Raw genomic sequence first — 19,494 nt, 5'->3', positions numbered from 1 at the left:
TCAGATGAATTGAAATTAATTGCAATTTCCCTCTTTGCCATGAAAATGAACCTAATCCCATAAAAAAACATTTCCACTGCATTTAAGCTGTGCCATGAAAGGAGCGGCTGACACCATGTCAGTGATTCTCTCATTAGCACAGGTGTCAGTGTTGACGAGGACAAGGCTGGAAATCGCTCTGTAATGTTGATTGAGTTACAATAACTGACTGGAAGCTGTAAAAGGAGGGTGGTGCTTGCAATCATTGTTGTTCCTTTGGTAACCATGGTTACCTGCAAGGAAACGCGTGCAGTCATCATTGAGTTGCATAAAAAAGGGATTCACAGGCAAGAATATTGCTGCATCTAAGATTGCACCTAAATCAACCGTTTTATCGGTTCATCGAGAATTCCAATGAGAGAGGTTCAATTGTTGTGAAGAAGGCTTCAGGGCGCCCAAGAAAGTCCAGCAAGCGCCAGGACCGTCTCCTACAGTTGATTCAGCTGTGGGATCGGGGCAGAGCTTTCTCAGGAATGGCAGCCGGCAGGTGTGAGGACATCTACAGCACAGTGAGAAGACCTCTGGAGGATGGCCTGGTGTCAAGAAGGGCAGCAAAGAAGCCACTTCTCTCTAGGAAAACATCAAGGACAGACTTGTATTCTGTAAAGGTACAGGGATTGGACTGCTGAGGACTGGTGGGGTAAAGTCATTTTCTCTGAGGAATCCCCTTTCTTGTTTGGGGCATCCTGAGAAAACCTTGTCTGGAGAAGAAAAGAACGCTACCATCAGTCCTGTGTCATGCCAACAGTAAAGCATCCTGAGACCATTCATGGGTGGAGTAGCTTCTCAGCCAAGGGAGTGGGGCTCAGCCAAGGGAGTGGGGCTCAGCCAAGGGAGTGGGGCTCAGCCAAGGTAGTGGGGCTCACTCATAATTCTGCCTCACATCACAGCCATGAATAAAGAACGGTACAAAAATATCCTCCGAGAGCAACTTCTCCCAACCATCCAAGAACAGTTTGGTGAGGAACAAATCCTTTTCCAGCATTATGGGGCACCTTGCCATAAGGCAAAAGTCATAACTAAGTGGCCGGGGGAACAAAATATCGTCATTTTGGGTCCATGGCCAAGAAACTCCCCAGACATTAATCTCATTGAGAACTTGTAGTCAATGCTCAAGAGGCGGGTGAACAAAATACCCCACAAATTCTGACAAACTCCAAGCATTGATTATACAACAATGGGCGGCCATCAGTCAGGTTGTGGCCCAGAAGTTGATTGACAGCATGCCCGGGAGAATTGCAGAGATCTTGAAAAAGAAGGGACAACACTGCAAATATTGACTCTTTGCATAAACTTCATGTCACTGTCAATAAAAGCATTTGACACTTCTGAAATGCTTGTAATTATTCTTCAGTATCCCATAGTAACATCTGACAGAAAGATCTAAAAACACTGAAGCAGCCGACTTTGTGAAAATTATTTGTGTCATTCTCAAAACTTTTGGCCACGGCTGTAGATAGTTGGGAGGGGGGGGGTTGTCCTTTAAAGCCGGCCACAGATAGATCGAATCTTGGCCGGTCCCTGCTAAAGCAGCCAAGATTCGATCCATCTATGGCAGGGGTGTCCAAACTATAGTCCTCCAGCTGTTGCGGAACTACACGTCCCATGAGGCATTGTAAATCTCTGACATTCACAGACATGTCTAGCCATGATGGGAATTGTAGTTCCTGAACAACTGGAGGGCCATAGTTTGGACACCCCTGATCTATGGGCAAGCTGGTTGTGCTGAAGTCAATCCCATAGTACAACCATCCTGTTGAATTTTTTTTGCATTCGATTACTGCCCGGAGGCTTTAGCCGCCTTCAGTAATCATTGTGTCCTATTGGCAGGTAAGGCTCCCCATCGGCAGAACACAATAGCGCTGCTGGAGGGATTCCCTATTCAAAATTGACTCACTGTGTTGATAGGGAAATCGAGCATTTTTTTTTTTTTTTCCCCCAGGAAAAAAAAATCGCATCATCTATAGCTTTCCTTAGAATGGAATCTGACAGAGAAATATCTACTCTGTGCAAATCTTGAATACTAGACAGACGGTGATTTGTTACTCAGCCCAGGAAAAGGAAGAATATATTTTAGCCTGGCTTATAGAAGGTCTAATGGACCTTCACCCTCTCCACAGCACTGCCCATCATTTCACTCCTACCCCCTCCTCTCTCACCATCACCAATATCATTTTCCAGCACATGATTTTCATTGTTTGTCCTAAGGTGACTATTGTCTTTCTATCCACAGACCACGATTATGGCTGTAGAGTTTGATGGTGGAGTGGTGATCGGTGCCGATTCACGGACTACAACCGGGTAGGTTATGGCATTGGTAGGGGGTGGTGGATATACTTCAGCAGATCGGTATTAGCTCAGATGTTGAGGGTATAGAAGGTGCTCTGGCAGTTGTGTAGTTCTTCCTGTTGGGTCCCTCTAGGTCTTTTCTGTGTGGGTCCCTCTAGGTCTTTTCTGTGTGGGTCTCTCTTCTGTAGGTCTTTTTTGTGTGGGTCCCTCTCTCTAGGTCTTTGTGGGGTTCTTCCTCTGTAGCTCCTCCTTCTGTGCGCGGGGGTTCTTCCTCTGTAGCTCCTCCTTCTGTGCGCGGGGGTTCTTCTCTGTAGCTCCTCCTTCTGTGCGCGGGGGTTCTTCCTCTGTAGCTCCTCCTCCTGTGCGCGGGGGTTCTTCCTCTGTAGCTCCTCCTCCTCCTGTGCGCGGGGGTTCTTCCTCTGTAGCTCCTCCTCCTCCTGTGCGCGGGGGTTCTTCCTCTGTAGCTCCTCCTCCTCCTGTGCGCGGGGGTTCTTCCTCTGCAGCTCCTCCTCCTCCTGTGCGCGCGGGTTCTTCCTCGGTAGGCCCTCCTCCTGTGCGCCCGGGTTCTTCCTCGGTAGGTCTTTTTGTGGGAATATTCCTCTGTAGATCCCCCTGTATTGGTCCCTCTCTTGTAGGTATTTTTGTGGGGGGTCTTCCTCTGTAGGCCTTCTTGTGTGGACCGACACAGGAGGACCTACAGAGGAAGGCCCCCACAAAAAGACCTACAGAAGAGGGACCCACAATGGAGGACCTACAGAGGAAGATCCCCCACATAAAGACCGACGAAGAATGCGGGAAGGTAAAAAACCTTGAGCTTTTACAACCACTTTAAGTCTGTCACCATCTTTTACATTGCACTCTGTCACCTAGTATGTTCAGGTAGTGCCTGGCATGCCAAAGAGGGAGTTTATCTTGTGGAGGGTTCACTTAAAGAGCTGTTGTCGTTCTCTTGCAGTTCATACATCGCTAACAGAGTAACAGACAAGCTGACTCCAGTACACGATCGCATCTTCTGTTGTCGCTCTGGCAGTGCTGCCGACACACAAGCCATCGCAGACGCCGTCACCTACCAGCTCGGTTTCCACAGGTGAGAATCCAACACATACTACTTTTCATCACACAGAAGTATGGGCTTTGTAAAAAAAAAAAACACATTCACACTCCCCTCTCTTCTGCAGCATTGGTGTGATACTGTAGTTGTCCCACATCAGCTCTAAGCCCGAGGACTGAATGATCACATTGATTGCAGATCGCTCAATTGTCGGTCTGCTCAGAGTGGAGAGCGTTGACTGCCAGTCACTGCTCTCCTCTCTACCTCTCCAGAGCTCACTGGAGCGCTGAACTGGGGAGGGGGCAAGTGCAGCTGGCTTTGGCTCTGTCTTGTGCTGAGAGTCAGAGCCAGGGAGGTCCATGCAGAACATGTTATCCCCTAAATACAGGTGTAACATGTTCAGAAATGTGAATTTAGCCTTTAATCATTACAATGGCTGAAACAATAGTGGCATGGTTGTATGAAAGCTGTTGGGGTCTAGGGTGTCATACACACAAAGGCAAGGACCCCACTCCGATGTGAAAAGGAACATGAATTTATTCACCACTTGTAGATCCATACACGACTTGTGACATCAAGGACAAGAACCAAAGGTTGGCGCGTTTCACCAAATTACATTCGCTTACTCATTCATAACCACACCTGGGGTCTAGGGTGTGATCCCTCAGTTTACAGGGAAAAGTAAATGATGGGTGCCAGAAAGTGTAAGGAGCAAAAGGAATGGGGGGGGGGGGGGGGGGGGGGAGTATGGGTCCCTTAGTACAGATTTATATCCTTTTTATTTATTTTATTTTTTTTTTACTAGTAATGGCGGCAATCAGCGATTTTTTTTTTTTTTTTTTTTTAAGGGGGGGCTGTGACATTGCGGCAGACAGATCGGACCCCTAACTGACATTTTTGACACTTTTGGGGGGACCAGTGACGTTACTACAGTAATCAGTGCTAAAAATATGCCCTGTTTCTGTAATAATGAGACAACCAGAAAAATTCCCAGCTCAATTCCGCAACCAGTTTGCTTGCCAACCGAATTAACCTGTCTAGCAGTATGCATTAAAAACAAGAGTTTAGTTAGCACACATTTGCAAACGCATGTGAAAGCTGCAGGGCCACTTCAAGGCACCCTGTATTACCTGCAGTCCTATCTCCTGTAAATCTATGAGTCTCCACAGTAGAAGCACATGCATTCTAATGGATAGATAGGGGGCAGGTGGGCCTGGAGATGGCCCAACACTCCTTAAAGGCACTTGGGGGCACAGTGGATGCCCAGCACATAGCACAATGGCAGCAAAGGCGTCCAGTGTGTCCCCTCACCTGTATACATCAATAACAAAAATGGCCTTCCATGTGCTCCTTGCTGTGAAGGCCAGTTATAAGTGGGGGCAGGGGCCATTTTGTTTGTTTGTTACTAGACTAATGACACTTGACAGGGAAGGGGGTTAACACCAGGGGTGATCAAAGGGTTAAATGTGTCCCTAGGGGGTGCTTTATAACTGTAGGAGGGGATGTATTTACTGAATGAACACAGAGACCTGTGCTCCTTAATAAGAGGAACACAGGATCCCTGTGTTCATTACTGACAGAACAGCGGTCTGCTGTGTTTACGACGACAGACCGCGGTTCTGTTTACACGGGGAGCGATTGCGGCTGCCTGGCGGCAATAGCGGACGCCAGACCCGCTGATTGGCTCCCTCTGTGGTGAATGGTTTGCTTTTCCAGTTCTTTGTGCCTGGAAAATAGAAAACGACCATGGCGTCCAAAAAGCATTTTTTTTTTTTTTTTTGTGTTCAAAAACGAACTGGAAAACAGCGACAGCGAAACTGAGTTACTTGAAGAACTGAGCGATAGCGATTTGTGGGGAAGTTCGTCATCAGGTACAAAAAGTGATGACAGCGATGATTCTGATGTCTCTTTCTGGCACATCGCTTGTGGAATTTGGGAAGTTTCTCTTACGTCCTCCGACAGTCTCCGCCTCCTCTAAGTCATCACTGTTGGGTATTGTCTTCCTATCCGTAGGAATAGCTAGGCATATAGACTTAGTCCAAAGACAAAAGGCATTAGCATATACACACCCATGGGGGCTGTCCCATCTGGTCAATACCCCCCCTGCATCACCACTCCCAACTCAGTTTTAATCTGCCTAGCGTCAGGAATAGTCAGGCTTCCCTTGTGCTGGGGCTTCTGTCTCAGCCTTCCTAATCTTTTATTTGATTTTCTTTGAAAATGTCAGTTTTTTCTCTTACTTTACTAGCTGTTTATTTTGTCAGCTTCTAGTGTTAGTCTTCTCTTCGGCTGAAGATGGATCATGTGGTGCTGGTATTCGGACTGGCCGCCCTGGTTCTCCAAAGCAAAAGGGTCAGATGGACCCCCAGCCCACCATCGAGCGTTCAGCTATGGTTCGCCCTGGCATTACGAACGACCCATCCCTGTTCGCTACAGGGATGCAGCCGTGAGGTGGCTACCTCACAGGACTCGTCTGCGGTGCTGCAGCGTCATGTCCCTGGCTCACGGCACTCCCTGTCAGATGAGGACAGAGGTTTTCCGTGCATAGAGGCTCCCCGTGCATAGAGGCTCCCCACACCATCTTGTACAGGTAAGTACTTTTCTGTGTGGGGCCTCTGTCTGGGGTGGCAGTCTGTGTTGCTGTGTGTTCCCCGTGTCTGTGCCTGTGTGACTCCCTGTGCGATCCCTGCGGGGTTCGCTTTGTGCAGATCTATATGTTGCCTGGGGATCCCTGTCCCTGTGTCACCTTAGGTGCATGTTGGGGGTGCAGACGTTTGTGCTTGTGCGGCGACCGCAGCGGTGCACTTTCGCGCGGTCCGCCATCTTTATTATGGGCACACATGTATAGCCCCTCTGGGGCGATCAAGCATGTCCTTTTGGCGCCATCCGCCGCCATTTTGTGGGCAGTGGAACGATCGGTCCGGCCGCATGTCGGCGGCCATTTTGGCGTAGCCTCCAATGCATTCCTATGGGGCAGCCATTTTCCCGGGGTCTGGCATATAGTCCAGCCCTCTCCAGCAGCACTTCCTTTCCATCAGCAGCAAGGACACTGGTAGCAACGCTCTGCGGGCTCTGCAGGTTATCACTCTCAATTTCCCTCTGTATATCGCTTCTGGCTCAGTTTCTTTTCTCCTTTGGGGGTCTTTCATCACTGTAGCAGTAGAGATGGGCTGCGCACACCGCTGCACTCTTAAAGGGGACAGTACACCGTTTTTGCACTGTAGTTTGTTCTGATAACTTGAGCCATGGATTCTCAGGAAAGCAAGTTTCCTCCAGCTTTAGTGGGGGGCCCCAGTTCTCCTGTGGCTCCGCTGCGACCCGATCTGGCTGCTGTAGTAGCGACTTTGGTGGCAAATATGGAAATGCTGATGTCTGAACGTGCTGCGAGAAAGAGGCGCAGGTTGTCTCTCTCTTCTGATTCAGATGGGGATATGGCTGCTGCGAGCGTGCCCTTTTCAGGGTCCCGCTCATCCTTAGACCCCCCCGGGGTCTGAGGGGGAGGCTGAAATGGAGGGTGTTGACACATCCTCCCCAGGGTCACCTGAAGAACGGGCGACCATGGCTGAGTTAATTGTTTCTGTTAAAGAAACCTTGCATTTAGAGGATGAGCCCTGTCCTCCGGGCGTTGTCCTCTTTTGGGACGCACAGGACCCGCAAGTCTGCGCAGGTTTTCCCCTGCCCAGCTGAATTTCATTACACTGTTAATGAAATGTGGCGCACGTTAAAACGTCCATTCCTGGTACCTAGTCGGTTCAAATTGCTTTATCCTTTTGCGCCGGCTACGGAATTACAATGGTGTGTGCCTCCACAGGTGGATCACACTGTGGCCGTGTTGAACAAGGCTACCTTGGTTCCTACTGAGGATACCCCGGTTTTCCGGGATCCCACGGACCCGCGGTTAGAGTCTCTTGCTCGCTATTCCTATATTCCTATACGGTGGCGGGTTCGTTGCTCAAACCCGTTTTCGCGTCCGTTCTGGTGGCTCAGGCGGTGGCTGATTGGACTAAGATGCTTAGGAGCAATCTCGTGTCTGATGACGTGCCGCCTGCCTGGCTGGAAATGGTGGATCAGATCCACCAAGGAGTCATGTACTTGTGTGATGCAGCCTTGAATGAGGCTCCCTTGGTGGCTCGCCTCTATAGTGTCACGGTACTTAACCGGCGACTGATATGGCTGAAGAGCTGGTCGGCCGACCAGTCCTCGAGGAAAACTGTTGCTGATTTCCCCTATGCTGGCTCTCCCCTTTTTGGCCAGGCGTTGGACACCCTGGGAAAGGTGTCACGGGGGGCAAGAGCACTATGCTGCCCCAGAACCCGAAGAACAAGTCTTTCCGACGCAATCAGGGTTCTGCGCCTAGATCCAATCAAGGGTCCTTTCGTGCCTTTCGGAACCAATCCAAGGGCAAGCCCTTCAAGGCTCAGGCCAACCAGAAGAAGCCCTGGGCGGGTAAGCAGAAGGCCGGCAATGCCGGCTCGGCGGAACATTCTGCCTCTGCCTGAAGGGGAGCCTTCACCCGTTTCAGGGGTGGGGGGACGTTTGCGCGGTTTCCTCCAACCTTGGCTGCTCCGGATATCGGACAGGTGGGTTCAGGAAATCGTTCGATCAGGTTACAAGATCGAATTCCTTTCCCGGCCGGCGGACAGATTCTTTCCCTCCAATCTCCATCTGCTTCCGGGGCGTCTGCAGGACTTGCATCAAGCGGTGCAGGACCTGCTTGCTCAGGGAGTGATTGTCCCGGTGCCTCATCGGGACAGGTTTCGGGGGTTTTATTCGAATCTGTTCACTGTGCCCAGGAAGGAGGGCAAAGTGCGTCCTATTCTAGACCTGAAAGCGCTAAACCGCTTTGTGCGTGTTCGGAAGTTTCGAATGGAGTCTCTCCGTTCGGTAGTGGCCTCCTTGAGTCCAGGAGAATTCCTGGTTTCGATAGATCTGAAGGATGCGTACCTGCACATCCCCATTTTCGAGGGTCATCAGCGGTACCTTCGGTTTGCTATCGATGAGGACCACTACCAGTTTGTGGCTTTACCTTTCGGTCTTGCTTCAGCACCAAGGGTGTTTACCAAGGTGTTGGCGCCGGTTCTGGGCCTGCTGCGGGCCCAGGGCATTGCGGTCCTGGGATACCTGGACGATCTGCTTCTGAGATCATGTGCCAGCCAGGACCTTGTGCGCGATCTGTCCATCACGGTACAGATGCTCCAGGAGTTCGGATGGACCATCAACGTTCAAAAATCGGCATTGTCTCCATCGCTTCGCCTTCCCTACCTGGGGATGGTTCTGGACTCTGCTCAGGCAAAGGTGTTCTTGCCAGAGGACAAGCTCCGGACTTTGCGGGACAAACTCAGGTCCCTCAGGGACAATCCGTCCTCGTCACTCAGGACCTGTATGCGGGGCCTGGGGTTGATGGTGTCGGCCTTCGAGGCGATTCCCTTTACCCAGTTTCACACGCGGGCTCTCCAGACGGAGATCCTGGCCAGGTGGGACAGACTACCTCAGTCCTTGGATCTAGATGTCTCGAGTCGCCAGACCAGATTGGCTCTTCTATGGTGGATCCAGTCCCCGTCAGTGGCGGAAGGCAAGTCCTTCCGTCCGTTGGTGTGGATGGTGGTTACCAAGGACGCCAGCCTGTCGGGCTGGGGTGGAGTCCTGGGCAACCTGTCTGCCCAGGGCACTTGGTCGGAGGAGGAGTCCTCGCTCCCGATTAAATGTGCTGGAATTACGAGCGATAAAACTGTCTCTTCCAGTGGTCGGACCGTCTCCGGGGCCTGCCTGTTCGCGTACAGACGGACAATGCTACCGCGGTGGCTTACATCAACCACCAGGGGGGCACCAGGAGTGCTCGAGTGACATTTCTGTCTTGGGCCGAGACTCATGTCCCGGCGATCTCAGCAGTTCACATTCCGGGTGTGGAAAATTGGCAGGCCGACTATCTGAGCCGCCAGACCCTGGACCAGGGGGAATGGTCCCTACACCCGGAGGTCTTTCAGATGCTGTGTGTGAGGTGGGGATCCCCAGACGTGGATCTGTTCGCATCCCGACTAAATCGAAAGGTGGAAAGGTTCGTGGCAAGAACGCGCGATCCGTTGGCGGACGCCTCGGATGCGTTGGTGGCCCCTTGGCATCAGTATCGTCTGATGTACGCCTTTCCTCCGATTCAGTTACTATCCCGGTTCCTTCGCAGATTGGTCTCGGAACCGCACATGGTGATTCTGGTGGCGCCGCACTGGCCTCGCCGGTCCTGGTTCGCCGACGTTGTTCACCTGGCAGTGGCGCCTCCGTGGCGCCTGCCTCTGCGGGAAGATCTCCTGTCTCAAGGTCCGATCATCCATCCTGCTTTACAGTCGCTGGCTTTAACGGCCTGGCTGTTGAGACCCATGTCTTGAAGGACAAGGGTCTATCCCCTGAGGTTATCCCTACCCTAATCAAGGCTAGGAAATCCTCCTCTGGTAAGATCTATTACCGTACCTGGAAAGCCTATTTCGCCTGGTGTGAGTCCAGGGGGTTCTCCCCTCGTTCTTACTCGGTGTCGAGAATCTTGGCTTTCCTCCAGTCTGGAGTGGATCAGCGCCTGGCGCTGGCCACGATAAAGGGCCAGGTGTCTGCACTGGCTGTCCTTTTCCAACGCCCTGTGGCGTCTCATTCCTTGGTGCGCACCTTCATTCAAGGTGTGCGACATTTGGCTCCTCCCAGGAAGGAGCCTTTACCTCCATGGGACTTGAACTTGGTTCTGTCCGCGTTAAGCGTGCTCCCTTTGAAAACATCAGGGAGATATCGTTGCCTCTGCTGTCGAAAAAGGTTGCTTTTCTGGTGGCGATCACTTCGGCTCGCAGAGTGTCGGAGCTGGCGGCGTTGTCTTGCCGCTCCCCTTACTTGATAATTCACAAGGATAAGGTGGTTTTGCGTCCACCCCCATCCTTCATTCCCAAGGTGATCTCTGATTTTCACCTTAATGAGGACATTGTCCTGCCTTCGCTTTGTACGAAGCCTAAACATCCAAAGGAGATTGCCTTGCATTCCTTGGATGTTGTCAGGGCGATCAGGGTTTACCTGTCGTCTACGGAATCCTTTCGGAAGACGGATTCCCTCTTTGTCCTTCCTGAGGGACCTCGGAAGAGCATGGCTGCGTCCGCAGCAACTATTGCCGATCAGACAGACCATTGAGCAGGCCTTGAAGGAACGGGTTCCGCCCTTCTTTAAGGCGCACTCTACCAAGTCTTTGAGTGCATCCTGGGCCTATTGGCATCAGGCCTCGGTGGCCCAGGTGTGCAAGGGGGCGTCTTTGTCGTCGGTGCACACTTTTTCCAAGTTCTACAAAGTAGACGTTCTGGCATCAGCTGATGCTGCTTTTGGCCGCAAAGTTCTCAGTGCGGCAGTGCCATGATGGACCCTTGCATTTTTTTCTGGGTCCCTGGCTGTTGGCATTTGCTTTCCTGGGCTGTTGCTCCTGTTGAGCATTGTTTTTTTCTGTTGCCCAGTTGGTTCTCTTACGGTACATACCCATCATGTCTATACTGCTTTGGGACATCCCAACAGTGATGACTTAGAGGAGGCGGCGACTGTCAGAGGACGTAAGAGAAAACGGAATTTTTGTAAAATCTTACCTTTAAAATTCCTTTCTCTGAGTCCTCCGACAGTCGCCGCCCCCGCCCCTCTTTTGGGGTTCTTATTACCTACTGCTATGCTACCAAACTGAGTTGGGAGTGGTGATGCAGGGGGGGTATTGACCAGATGGGACAGCCCCCATGGGTGTGTATATGCTAATGCCTTTTGTCTTTGGACTAAGTCTATATGCCTAGCTATTCCTACGGATAGGAAGACAATACCCAATTGTGATGACTTGGAGGAGGCGGCGACTGTCGGAGGACTCGGAGAAAGGAATTTTACAGGTAAGATTTTACAAAAATTCCGTTATATCAAATGATTCTTCAGAATTTCCAACGGAGCGATGTGCCAGAAAGAGACACCAGAATCGTCGCTGTCATCACTTTCCGTACCTGATGATGAATTTTCCCACCAATCGCTATCGCTCAGTTCTTTAAGTAACTCAGTTTCGCTATCGCTGTTTTCCAGTTCATCTAAAAGCGCTTTTGTGCAAAAAGAACGCTTTGTGGACGCCATAAAAATAAAAACCCCCAGGGCCAGCGCATTCTGGAGCAGAAGCGTTACAGCTGTAAAAACACCTGACGCAGCTAAACGCGTTTTAACGCTGTATACAACATTTAGCCACATCAAGCGTTTTTAAGTTGTAGTAATTGGATTTTGGAGTGGAAATTCGAAGAGGGCAGAGAAACGCTGCTAAACGCTAACACGGTGAAATTCGCATTAGCGCCAATGGAAAACACGTTTTTACAGCCGTCTGTACTGGCTTAAAGTGTGCATAAGGCCTTAGTTCTGCATTTTATGTGATAATGTCAAGGTGTGACCACCGGCTGGTCACTGATAGAAGTGGCTCCAGGGTGCTGGGTGCACAGTGTGTGTAGTGCTGGGATGACGGATAGCGTAAATATTACAGCCTATTACTCTACTTCTAGGCTTCTCAAGCTGCAATGTGGGGGTTGGGAAGAGAGAATTGTTTTTTCCTCTTCTCTTTTTTTTTTTTTTTTGTTTAGCTTTTAACCGGTTGCCGACCGCCGCACGACTATATACGTCGGCAGTCAGCCCCGGCCAGGCAAAGTGACGTAGAGGTACGTCACTAGCCTGTCAGTTGCTTGGGAGCCAATAATGGGCGAGCGCGCGCCCGCGGAGGCGCGCTCCCGCCCCGGCTCGTTCCCCAGCAAGTCCGTGCGTGTGACCGGTGGACCCGATGTCTGCCGGTCACTCGCCGATCGTCGGCGCAGAGGGAGAAAGGCAGGCGGCTGATGTAAACAAGCCGCCTGTCATTCTCCCCTGTGTATGAATGGTGATCACACGGTTCTACTATATAGGACCGTTAATCACTGTTCCTACACCTCTAAACAACAGCCAATCACAGTAAGAATCACGCCCCTAGGGACACACATAACCCCTCCCTTCAAAAAAGTTAACCCCTTCACTGCCAGTGTAATTTTGCAGTAACAGTGCATATTTATAGCACTGATTAATGTCACTGGTACCCCCAAAAGTGTCAAAAATGTCAGTCAAGGGTCCGATCTGTCCGCCGCAATGTCGCAGTCCCGCAAACAAAAAAACACAGATCGCCGCCATTACGCATTTAAAAAAAAAAAACACCAAAAATGACAAAAATCTTTCCCTTAGTAAACGCAACAACTTTTGCGCAAACCAATCAAAATACGCTTTTTGCGATTTTTTTCATATGTAGCAGAAAACAAATTGGCCAAAAATGTTCAAAAATTTAGATTTTTACATTTTTTTTTTTTTGGGGGGGGGGGGATTTCATATAAAAAAAAAATGAAAAATATTGTTGTTTTTGCAAAATTTACGCTCTTTTTTTTGTTTATAGCGCAAAAAGTAAAAATCGCACAGGTGATCAAATACCGCCAAAAGAAAGCTCTGTGGGGAAAAAAGGACATCAAATTTGTTTAGGTACAGCGTCGCACGACCGCGCAATTGTCCGTTAAAGTCACGCAGTAAAAAATCGCAAAAAACCCCCTGGTCAGGAAGGGGGTAAAATCTTCCGGGGCTTAAGTGGTTGTAAACTTCAATCACTGACTTGTACTTGTACCTGTAGGTAGGTACCTAATAAGTACTGTAAATATCTCCTACACTTGTGCTGTTTAGGAGATCTTTACTATATATGCAGGCAATGGCCTCATCGGCGCATGCACTTTAAAGGAAGGGCCGCCCATACGGCCAAACTGATTGTTTCCAGCCATGAAACTACATATTTCTTGATTCCCATTTGCAGCCACTGATGATTTTTGGCGCCTGATCCCTCTTTTTGCCTTATAGATGAAGATAGAGATGATATACATATGTGTTGGGTTTTATGTGACAAATTGGAAAGGATTTAGAAGTGTGCTCTGGAAGTGTGAGAAGTGTGTGAATAGTGCTTTTTCCTGTTCCTGATAGCATTGAGCTTGGTGCCGCCCCCCTCGTACACACCGCCGCCAGTCTCTTCAAGGACATGTGCTACAGGTACCGTGAGGATCTGATGGCCGGGATCATCGTAGCCGGATGGGATTCCAGAAAAGGTGGACAGGTGAGAAAAGACACAGCATAACAAGGATCTCTTCCAGCATAACAAGGATCTCTTCCAGCATAACAAGGATCTCTTCCAGCATAACAAGGATCTCTTCCAGCACACCGCCGATCACCAGGTAAAGTACAAATGTTTTTTTATTGAAGCATGATCACATCACAAAAAATTAGTGCAACAGTTTGGAGCCACGCAGGACCCCTTCGTCAGGCATGCCCAAGGGGTCCTCCGAGACTCCGGAACGCTGCACCAACTTTTTGTGATGTGATCATGCTTCAATAAAAAAACATTTGTACTTTACCTGGTGATCGGCGGTGTGCTGGCAAATATCCTTATTGTGGCTTTCTGATCCAGTGTCCAGCTGGTGGTTGCTGCAGCACCCAAAACTCTGGAGCTTTCTCCAGAAACGTGTGCGATGGGAATATGGAGAACTAAGGCTGGCCATACATGTACACTTTTCTGTTAGATTTACCAAAAACCATATAATGGAAGGTCAAAACTCAACACTTTCATATATATCCTATAAGGGAGACCTTTGTACTACATAATAGAAAAAAAGCTCTCACGCTTTAGTCCCGGTTCACACTTCTGCGATGCGGGAACCCTGCGAATCTACCCGCATCGCATTCCCAGCGCAGGCAGTTTACACTGCCATATGGGAATCACTGGGGGTGTCAATTCTAAGTTAATGACACCCCCAGATCAGTTCACATTTTGCAGTGCGATCTGACGTTGGAACATGCAATCCGATTCTGCTGCGGACTCAAAAAAGGGTCCTGTGCATGTTTGTGCCGAATCAGATGCGAATTCAGCCATACAATCTGTATGGCTGAATTCGCATCGCACAGATATCGCATGTGATTTTTAGAGCATTGCGCTCCGAACCACATGCAATGTCTGCCATCGCAGATGTGTGAACCAAGCCATAAGTGAATATTCAAATAAAAAATGTGTATCCAGTAAGGTAATCAAATTTAATAATCGGCCTAAAAAATAAACAAAATAGAATGAAGTGAAAATATATCTCAGCTAGGTGTGCATACACCAGACTCCAATAGGTGAAAAAATATATAAACAAACAGGTAAATAAACAGAGATGGTTCAAAAAGTGCACAAAAGCAAAAGTCCACATTCAGCCTCGGTTTACATTTATGCGATGCGGGAAGGCTGCGAATCCGCAGCCTGTTCCCGCATCGCACACGCACCCCCGGAAGTTCACATTGCCATATGCGATACGCTGGGGGTGTCAATGTAATGTTAACGACACTCCCAGTTTGATCGCATATCGCAGTGCGATCGTGCAGTTCGCACAGGATCGGATCGCACAAGTGTGAACCGCTTTGCGATCCGATCCTGATGCGGCTGCCAAAAAGGGTCCCTGTGCGTCTTTGCTGCGGGTGCGGTGCGAATTTAGCCATACAAACTGTATAGCTAAACTTGCACCGCACAGCCGATCGCATGTAATGTCGGAGCAGTGCGCTCCGACATTACATGCGAACCCCGCACACGCACAAGTGTAAACCGGGGCTAAATCTACTGTAATCAAAAAAATGTGGCTAGTGATCAGATAATAAAGGGCTCTTTCACACGGTCCGCCTCCGTAGGCGGATCCGTGCTGCTCAGCGGGGATCGATCCAAGATCCCCGCTGAGGCGGGCGGATGACAGCTCCGTCTCCGCTTGCAGTGTGGAGAGGGAGGTGTCTCAGCCCCCCGCTGCTCTCTATGGGGGATCGGATGAGAGCGGACCGCCTGTCCGCTCTCATCCGATCCGATCCCTGAACGGATGGAAAAATAGGGTTTCCATCCGTCCAGATTTCACGGACAGAATCGGATACGGATGGCAGCGGGTGTCAGCGGAGGTCTGAATACTTAGGACCATGTGATATTTCAGTTTTTCTTTTTTAATAAATCTGCAACAATGTCAACAATTCTGTGTTTTTCTGTCAGTATGGGGTGCTATGTGTACATTCATGAGGAAGAAGAATGAACTTAAATGATTTTAGCAAATGGCTGCAATATAACAGAGTGAAAAATTTAAGGGGGTCTGAATACTTTCCGTACCCACTGTAACTTGCATATACAGCGGCAAGGCAGCTCTGCTGCGCAGGATCACGTTCCTAGTACGTGATCCTGCACTTCCAGGTCTGGTGCACAGGCCGCCGGCAGCATTCTCCCACTGCGATTATACACAGCAGGAGCGGATCAGCGGGTACGGTGGACTCAATGTCCGCCGGCATCTTCCGATGCGTCAGTACAGGTGCAGAACAGCAATCTAGTCATGTAAAGAAGGCAGATTGCTGTTCAGTCAGTACAGAAGGCATGGATCCTGTGTTCCTGTAAAGCCAGGACACCGATCCATGCCTTCCACTAGTAAAAAGCACCTCCCCCCACTACACTGGAACACCAGTTAGGCACCCAGTTAACCCTTTGATCGCCCTTGATGTTAACTTCTTCCGTCTCTGTGTCATTACAGTGACAGTGCATATTTTTTTTAGCACTGATCACTGTATTAGTTTCACTGGTTCCCAAAAAGCGTCAGTGTCCGATTTGTCTGCTGCAATATGTCCCGCTACAAGTCACTGATCACTGCCATTAACCGCTTCCAAACCGCCCACCGCCGATTTACTGCAGCAGGCTGGCCCTCCTGCGCAAGCTTACGTAGACCTACTTCGGTTGCGTGCCTGCAGCTAGGGGGCGAGCGTACACGCGGCTGGCGGCGGCGCTCCAGCCCCCACTTGGCAACGGGGACTCCGATGCACGGGGCATTGCCGCCTAACACCCGCGATCGTTCCCCGCTGAGAGAGAACAACGGTCAGCTATTGTAAACCCAGCCGACCATTCTTCTCTCTGGGATGATCAGAGCCCCTGTGATCCTTCTATATAGGATCACAGATCTCTTTGACCATTTCACAAGCCCCCCACCCCCATTTAGTTAGAAACACGCCCCTAGGTACACATTTAACCCCTTGATCACCCACACCGTTAACCCCTTCCCTGCCAGTGTCATTATTACAGTAACAGTGCATATTTTTAGCACTGATTACTGTAGTAATGTCACTGGTACCCCCCAAATGTGTCAAAAATATCAGTTAGGGGGTCCGATCTGTCCGCCGCAATGTCGTAGTCCCGCTAAAAATTGCAGATCGCTGCCATTACTAGTAAATAAAAATTAGAAAAAAAATGACAAATTTGCCATAGTTAATAGACGTGATAACTTTTACGCAAACCAATCAAAATACGCTTAATGCTTTTTTTTTTTTTTGCTACTAAAAATATGTAGCAGACAACTAATTGGCCTAAAATGTTCAATTTTGATTTTTAATTTTTTTTTTTTTTTTTTTTTTGGGGAATGTTTTATATAGCAGAATGTGGAAAAAAAATATATATATATATAATATTTTTTTTATTTTTTTTATTTCAGAATTGTCGCAACTTTTTTGTTTATAGTGCAAAAAATAAAAATCGCAGAGGTGATCAAATACCACCAAAATAAAGCTCTATTTGTGGGGAAAAAAGGGTATAAATTTTGTTTGGGTACAGCGCAATTGTCCATTAAAATAATGCAGTGCCGAGTCACAAAAAATGGCCTGGTCAATAAGATGGGAAATCATCTGGTCCAGAAGTGGTTTAATAGTAAAAACAAAAATAATAAAAACATTGCATAGTTTGTAGACGTGATAACTTTTGTGCAAACCAATCAATATACACTTTTTGGGATTTTTTTTTCTACAAAAATATGTAGCAAATTACATATTGGCCTAAATTTATGAAGAAATTGAATATTTTCAAATTTTTTTTTTCATTGGCTGTTTTATAGCAGAAAGTAAAAAAAAAAAAAAAAAAAAAAAATATATATATATATATATATATATATATATATATATATATATATATATATATATATATAATATAATTTTTTTTTTTTTTTTTTATTGCTCAAAAAATAAAAAAGAGGTGATCAACTACCACCAAAAGAAAGCTCTATTTGTGGGGAAAAAAGGGCATACATTTTATTTGGGTACAGCATCGCACAAACGTGCAATTGTCAAAGTAACGCAGTGCCGTATCGCAGAAAATGTCATGAAGGGGGGTAAATCTCCTAGAGCTGAAGTGGTTAAATAAGCAAGGATTTCCTGTTTTTGCTATGGGATGGAAAGTGAAGGTAAATCTCCCCATTGGGAGAACGATGACAAAAATAAACCTTACGGGGTTAATAACCTCCTTCCACCCTGGAACCGTACATTTTAGTCATCAGCACCATCCCCCCTCGGAGAAGGAGGTTTGTGATTGGACACTAGTGGTCTATAATATTTGGTGTGATGAGCACATCTTGACCCATTGAGAGGTCCTAGAAGGAGGAGAGCAGGTTTATCCCCTGTTGGAGGCATGCATGACACATGAGAAGGATTGCAGCTTTATGTGTGCCACTAATTGCCCTGCGGTGTTTGACATATCACACTTACACAAGGACTGAATGAAAAATTTGTGTGTTTTTTATTTTTGGGGTTTTTTGTTATATTTTATGCACAGAATTGTTGCGCTACATTGAGAGGTACTGCATAGACACCTCCTATCCGTACTCCATAGTGTTCAGACTCTCTGATGTTCTGTTTTTTTCACACAGGTTTATACTGTGCCTATGGGAGGCATGATGGTCCACCAGTCATTCTCTATAGGAGGGTCCGGGAGTTCCTATATCTATGGCTTTGTGGATTCTACGTACAGGACAGGAATGACCAAGGAGGAGTGCATGAAATTTACAGCCAATGGTGAGATCAATGTGACACTGAGATATGTCTGTACTCCTCCTGCAGGGTGATACAGACAGAAGGGGGTATGAGTCTGTGCTCCTCCTGCAGGGTGATACAGACAGAAGGGGGCTATGAGTCTGTCCTCCTCCTGCAGGGTGATACAGACAGAAGGGGGCTATGAGTCTGTCCTCCTCCTGCAGGGTGATACAGACAGAAGGGGCTATGAGTCTGTCCTCCTCCTGCAGGGTGATACAGACAGAAGGGAGCTATGAGTCTGTCCTCCTGCAGGGTGATACAGACAGAAGGGAGCTATGAGTCTGTCCTCCTCCTGCAGGGTGATACAGACAGAAGGGAGCTATGAGTCTGTCCTCCTCCTGCAGGGTGATACAGACAGAAGGGGGCTATGAGTCTGTCCTCCTCCTGCAGGGTGATACAGACAGAGGGGGGCTATGAGTCTGTCCTCCTCCTGCAGGGTGATACAGACAGAAGGGGGCTATGAGTCTGTCCTCCTCCTGCAGGGTGATACAGACAGAAGGGGGCTATGAGTCTGTCCTCCTCCTGCAGGGTGATACAGACAGAAGGGGGTATGAGTCTGTCCTCCTCTTGCAGGGTGACATAAAACTTCACATTTCCGGGATTGTCATACTGTTATACCATATTCTGTTTAAGTTGATGTCTTTTTCTCTCTCTCCCCTCTGTTAGCTTTGTCATTGGCAATGGAACGGGATGGATCCAGCGGTGGGGTTATTCGTCTTGCTGCCATCACAGAGTCGGGGGTGGAGCGGAAGGTTATTCTTGGTAATGAGCTCCCCACGTTTCCAGTATCCTAATGTCCGGCCAGTTTCCTGTCTCTGTAGTCTGTTAGCTCTTATGTTTTGTTACTATAATGATAAACAGAATAAAAGGTGAACTCGTCAGCCTTACCAGACTGCGTCATTTCCTCCTCTTTAATGAAAATTATGTTCACTAATTTTTCAAGGTACATGCATTGACACTGTCATCTTTATGCATTTGCTATTCTGTATTGAATATTTTTTGTCACAGGAGCCAGCAGATCATTGAAATCTGTACATGGTGGGTGCGGTGCGCAGGCTCTCCCAGTGTATTCCCCAGCATCAGGTCTGTAGGAGGTATGAACCTGCTGGTATGGGGCTGGAGGAAGAGGGAGGACGGATCTCTGTGACACAGCTTGAAAAATGCAGCTGTGCAGGCAGAACCATACAGAGCTGTGC

General features: G+C 48.5%; 1 protein-coding gene across 2 annotated transcripts in view; it reads left to right on the top strand.

Moving 5' to 3' along the window:
* Window positions 1–19,165, top strand: part of PSMB6 (proteasome 20S subunit beta 6) — a 21,805-nt gene extending 2,640 nt beyond the window's left edge. Inside the window, exons 2-6 of one of the 2 annotated variants that reach the window (XM_082252803.1) lie at window positions 2,273–2,340; window positions 3,284–3,415; window positions 13,385–13,514; window positions 18,136–18,280; window positions 18,965–19,165. In XM_082252803.1, the coding sequence (XP_082108929.1) occupies window positions 2,273–2,340; window positions 3,284–3,415; window positions 13,385–13,514; window positions 18,136–18,280; window positions 18,965–19,092 (603 nt within the window). In that variant the 3' untranslated portion in view covers window positions 19,093–19,165. Of the gene's footprint in view, window positions 1–2,272; window positions 2,341–3,283; window positions 3,416–13,384; window positions 13,515–18,135; window positions 18,311–18,535; window positions 18,571–18,964 lie in introns of those variants that run through there. The other variant, XM_082252804.1, reaches the window with a different exon arrangement.
* The last annotated feature ends 329 nt before the right edge of the window (window positions 19,166–19,494 follow it).

The sequence above is a fragment of the Pelophylax lessonae genome (genome assembly GCF_965119305.1).
Source record: "Pelophylax lessonae genome assembly, chromosome: 4".
Lineage (NCBI taxonomy): Eukaryota > Metazoa > Chordata > Amphibia > Anura > Ranidae > Pelophylax > Pelophylax lessonae.
This window is presented reverse-complemented; position numbering and strand designations above follow the sequence as displayed.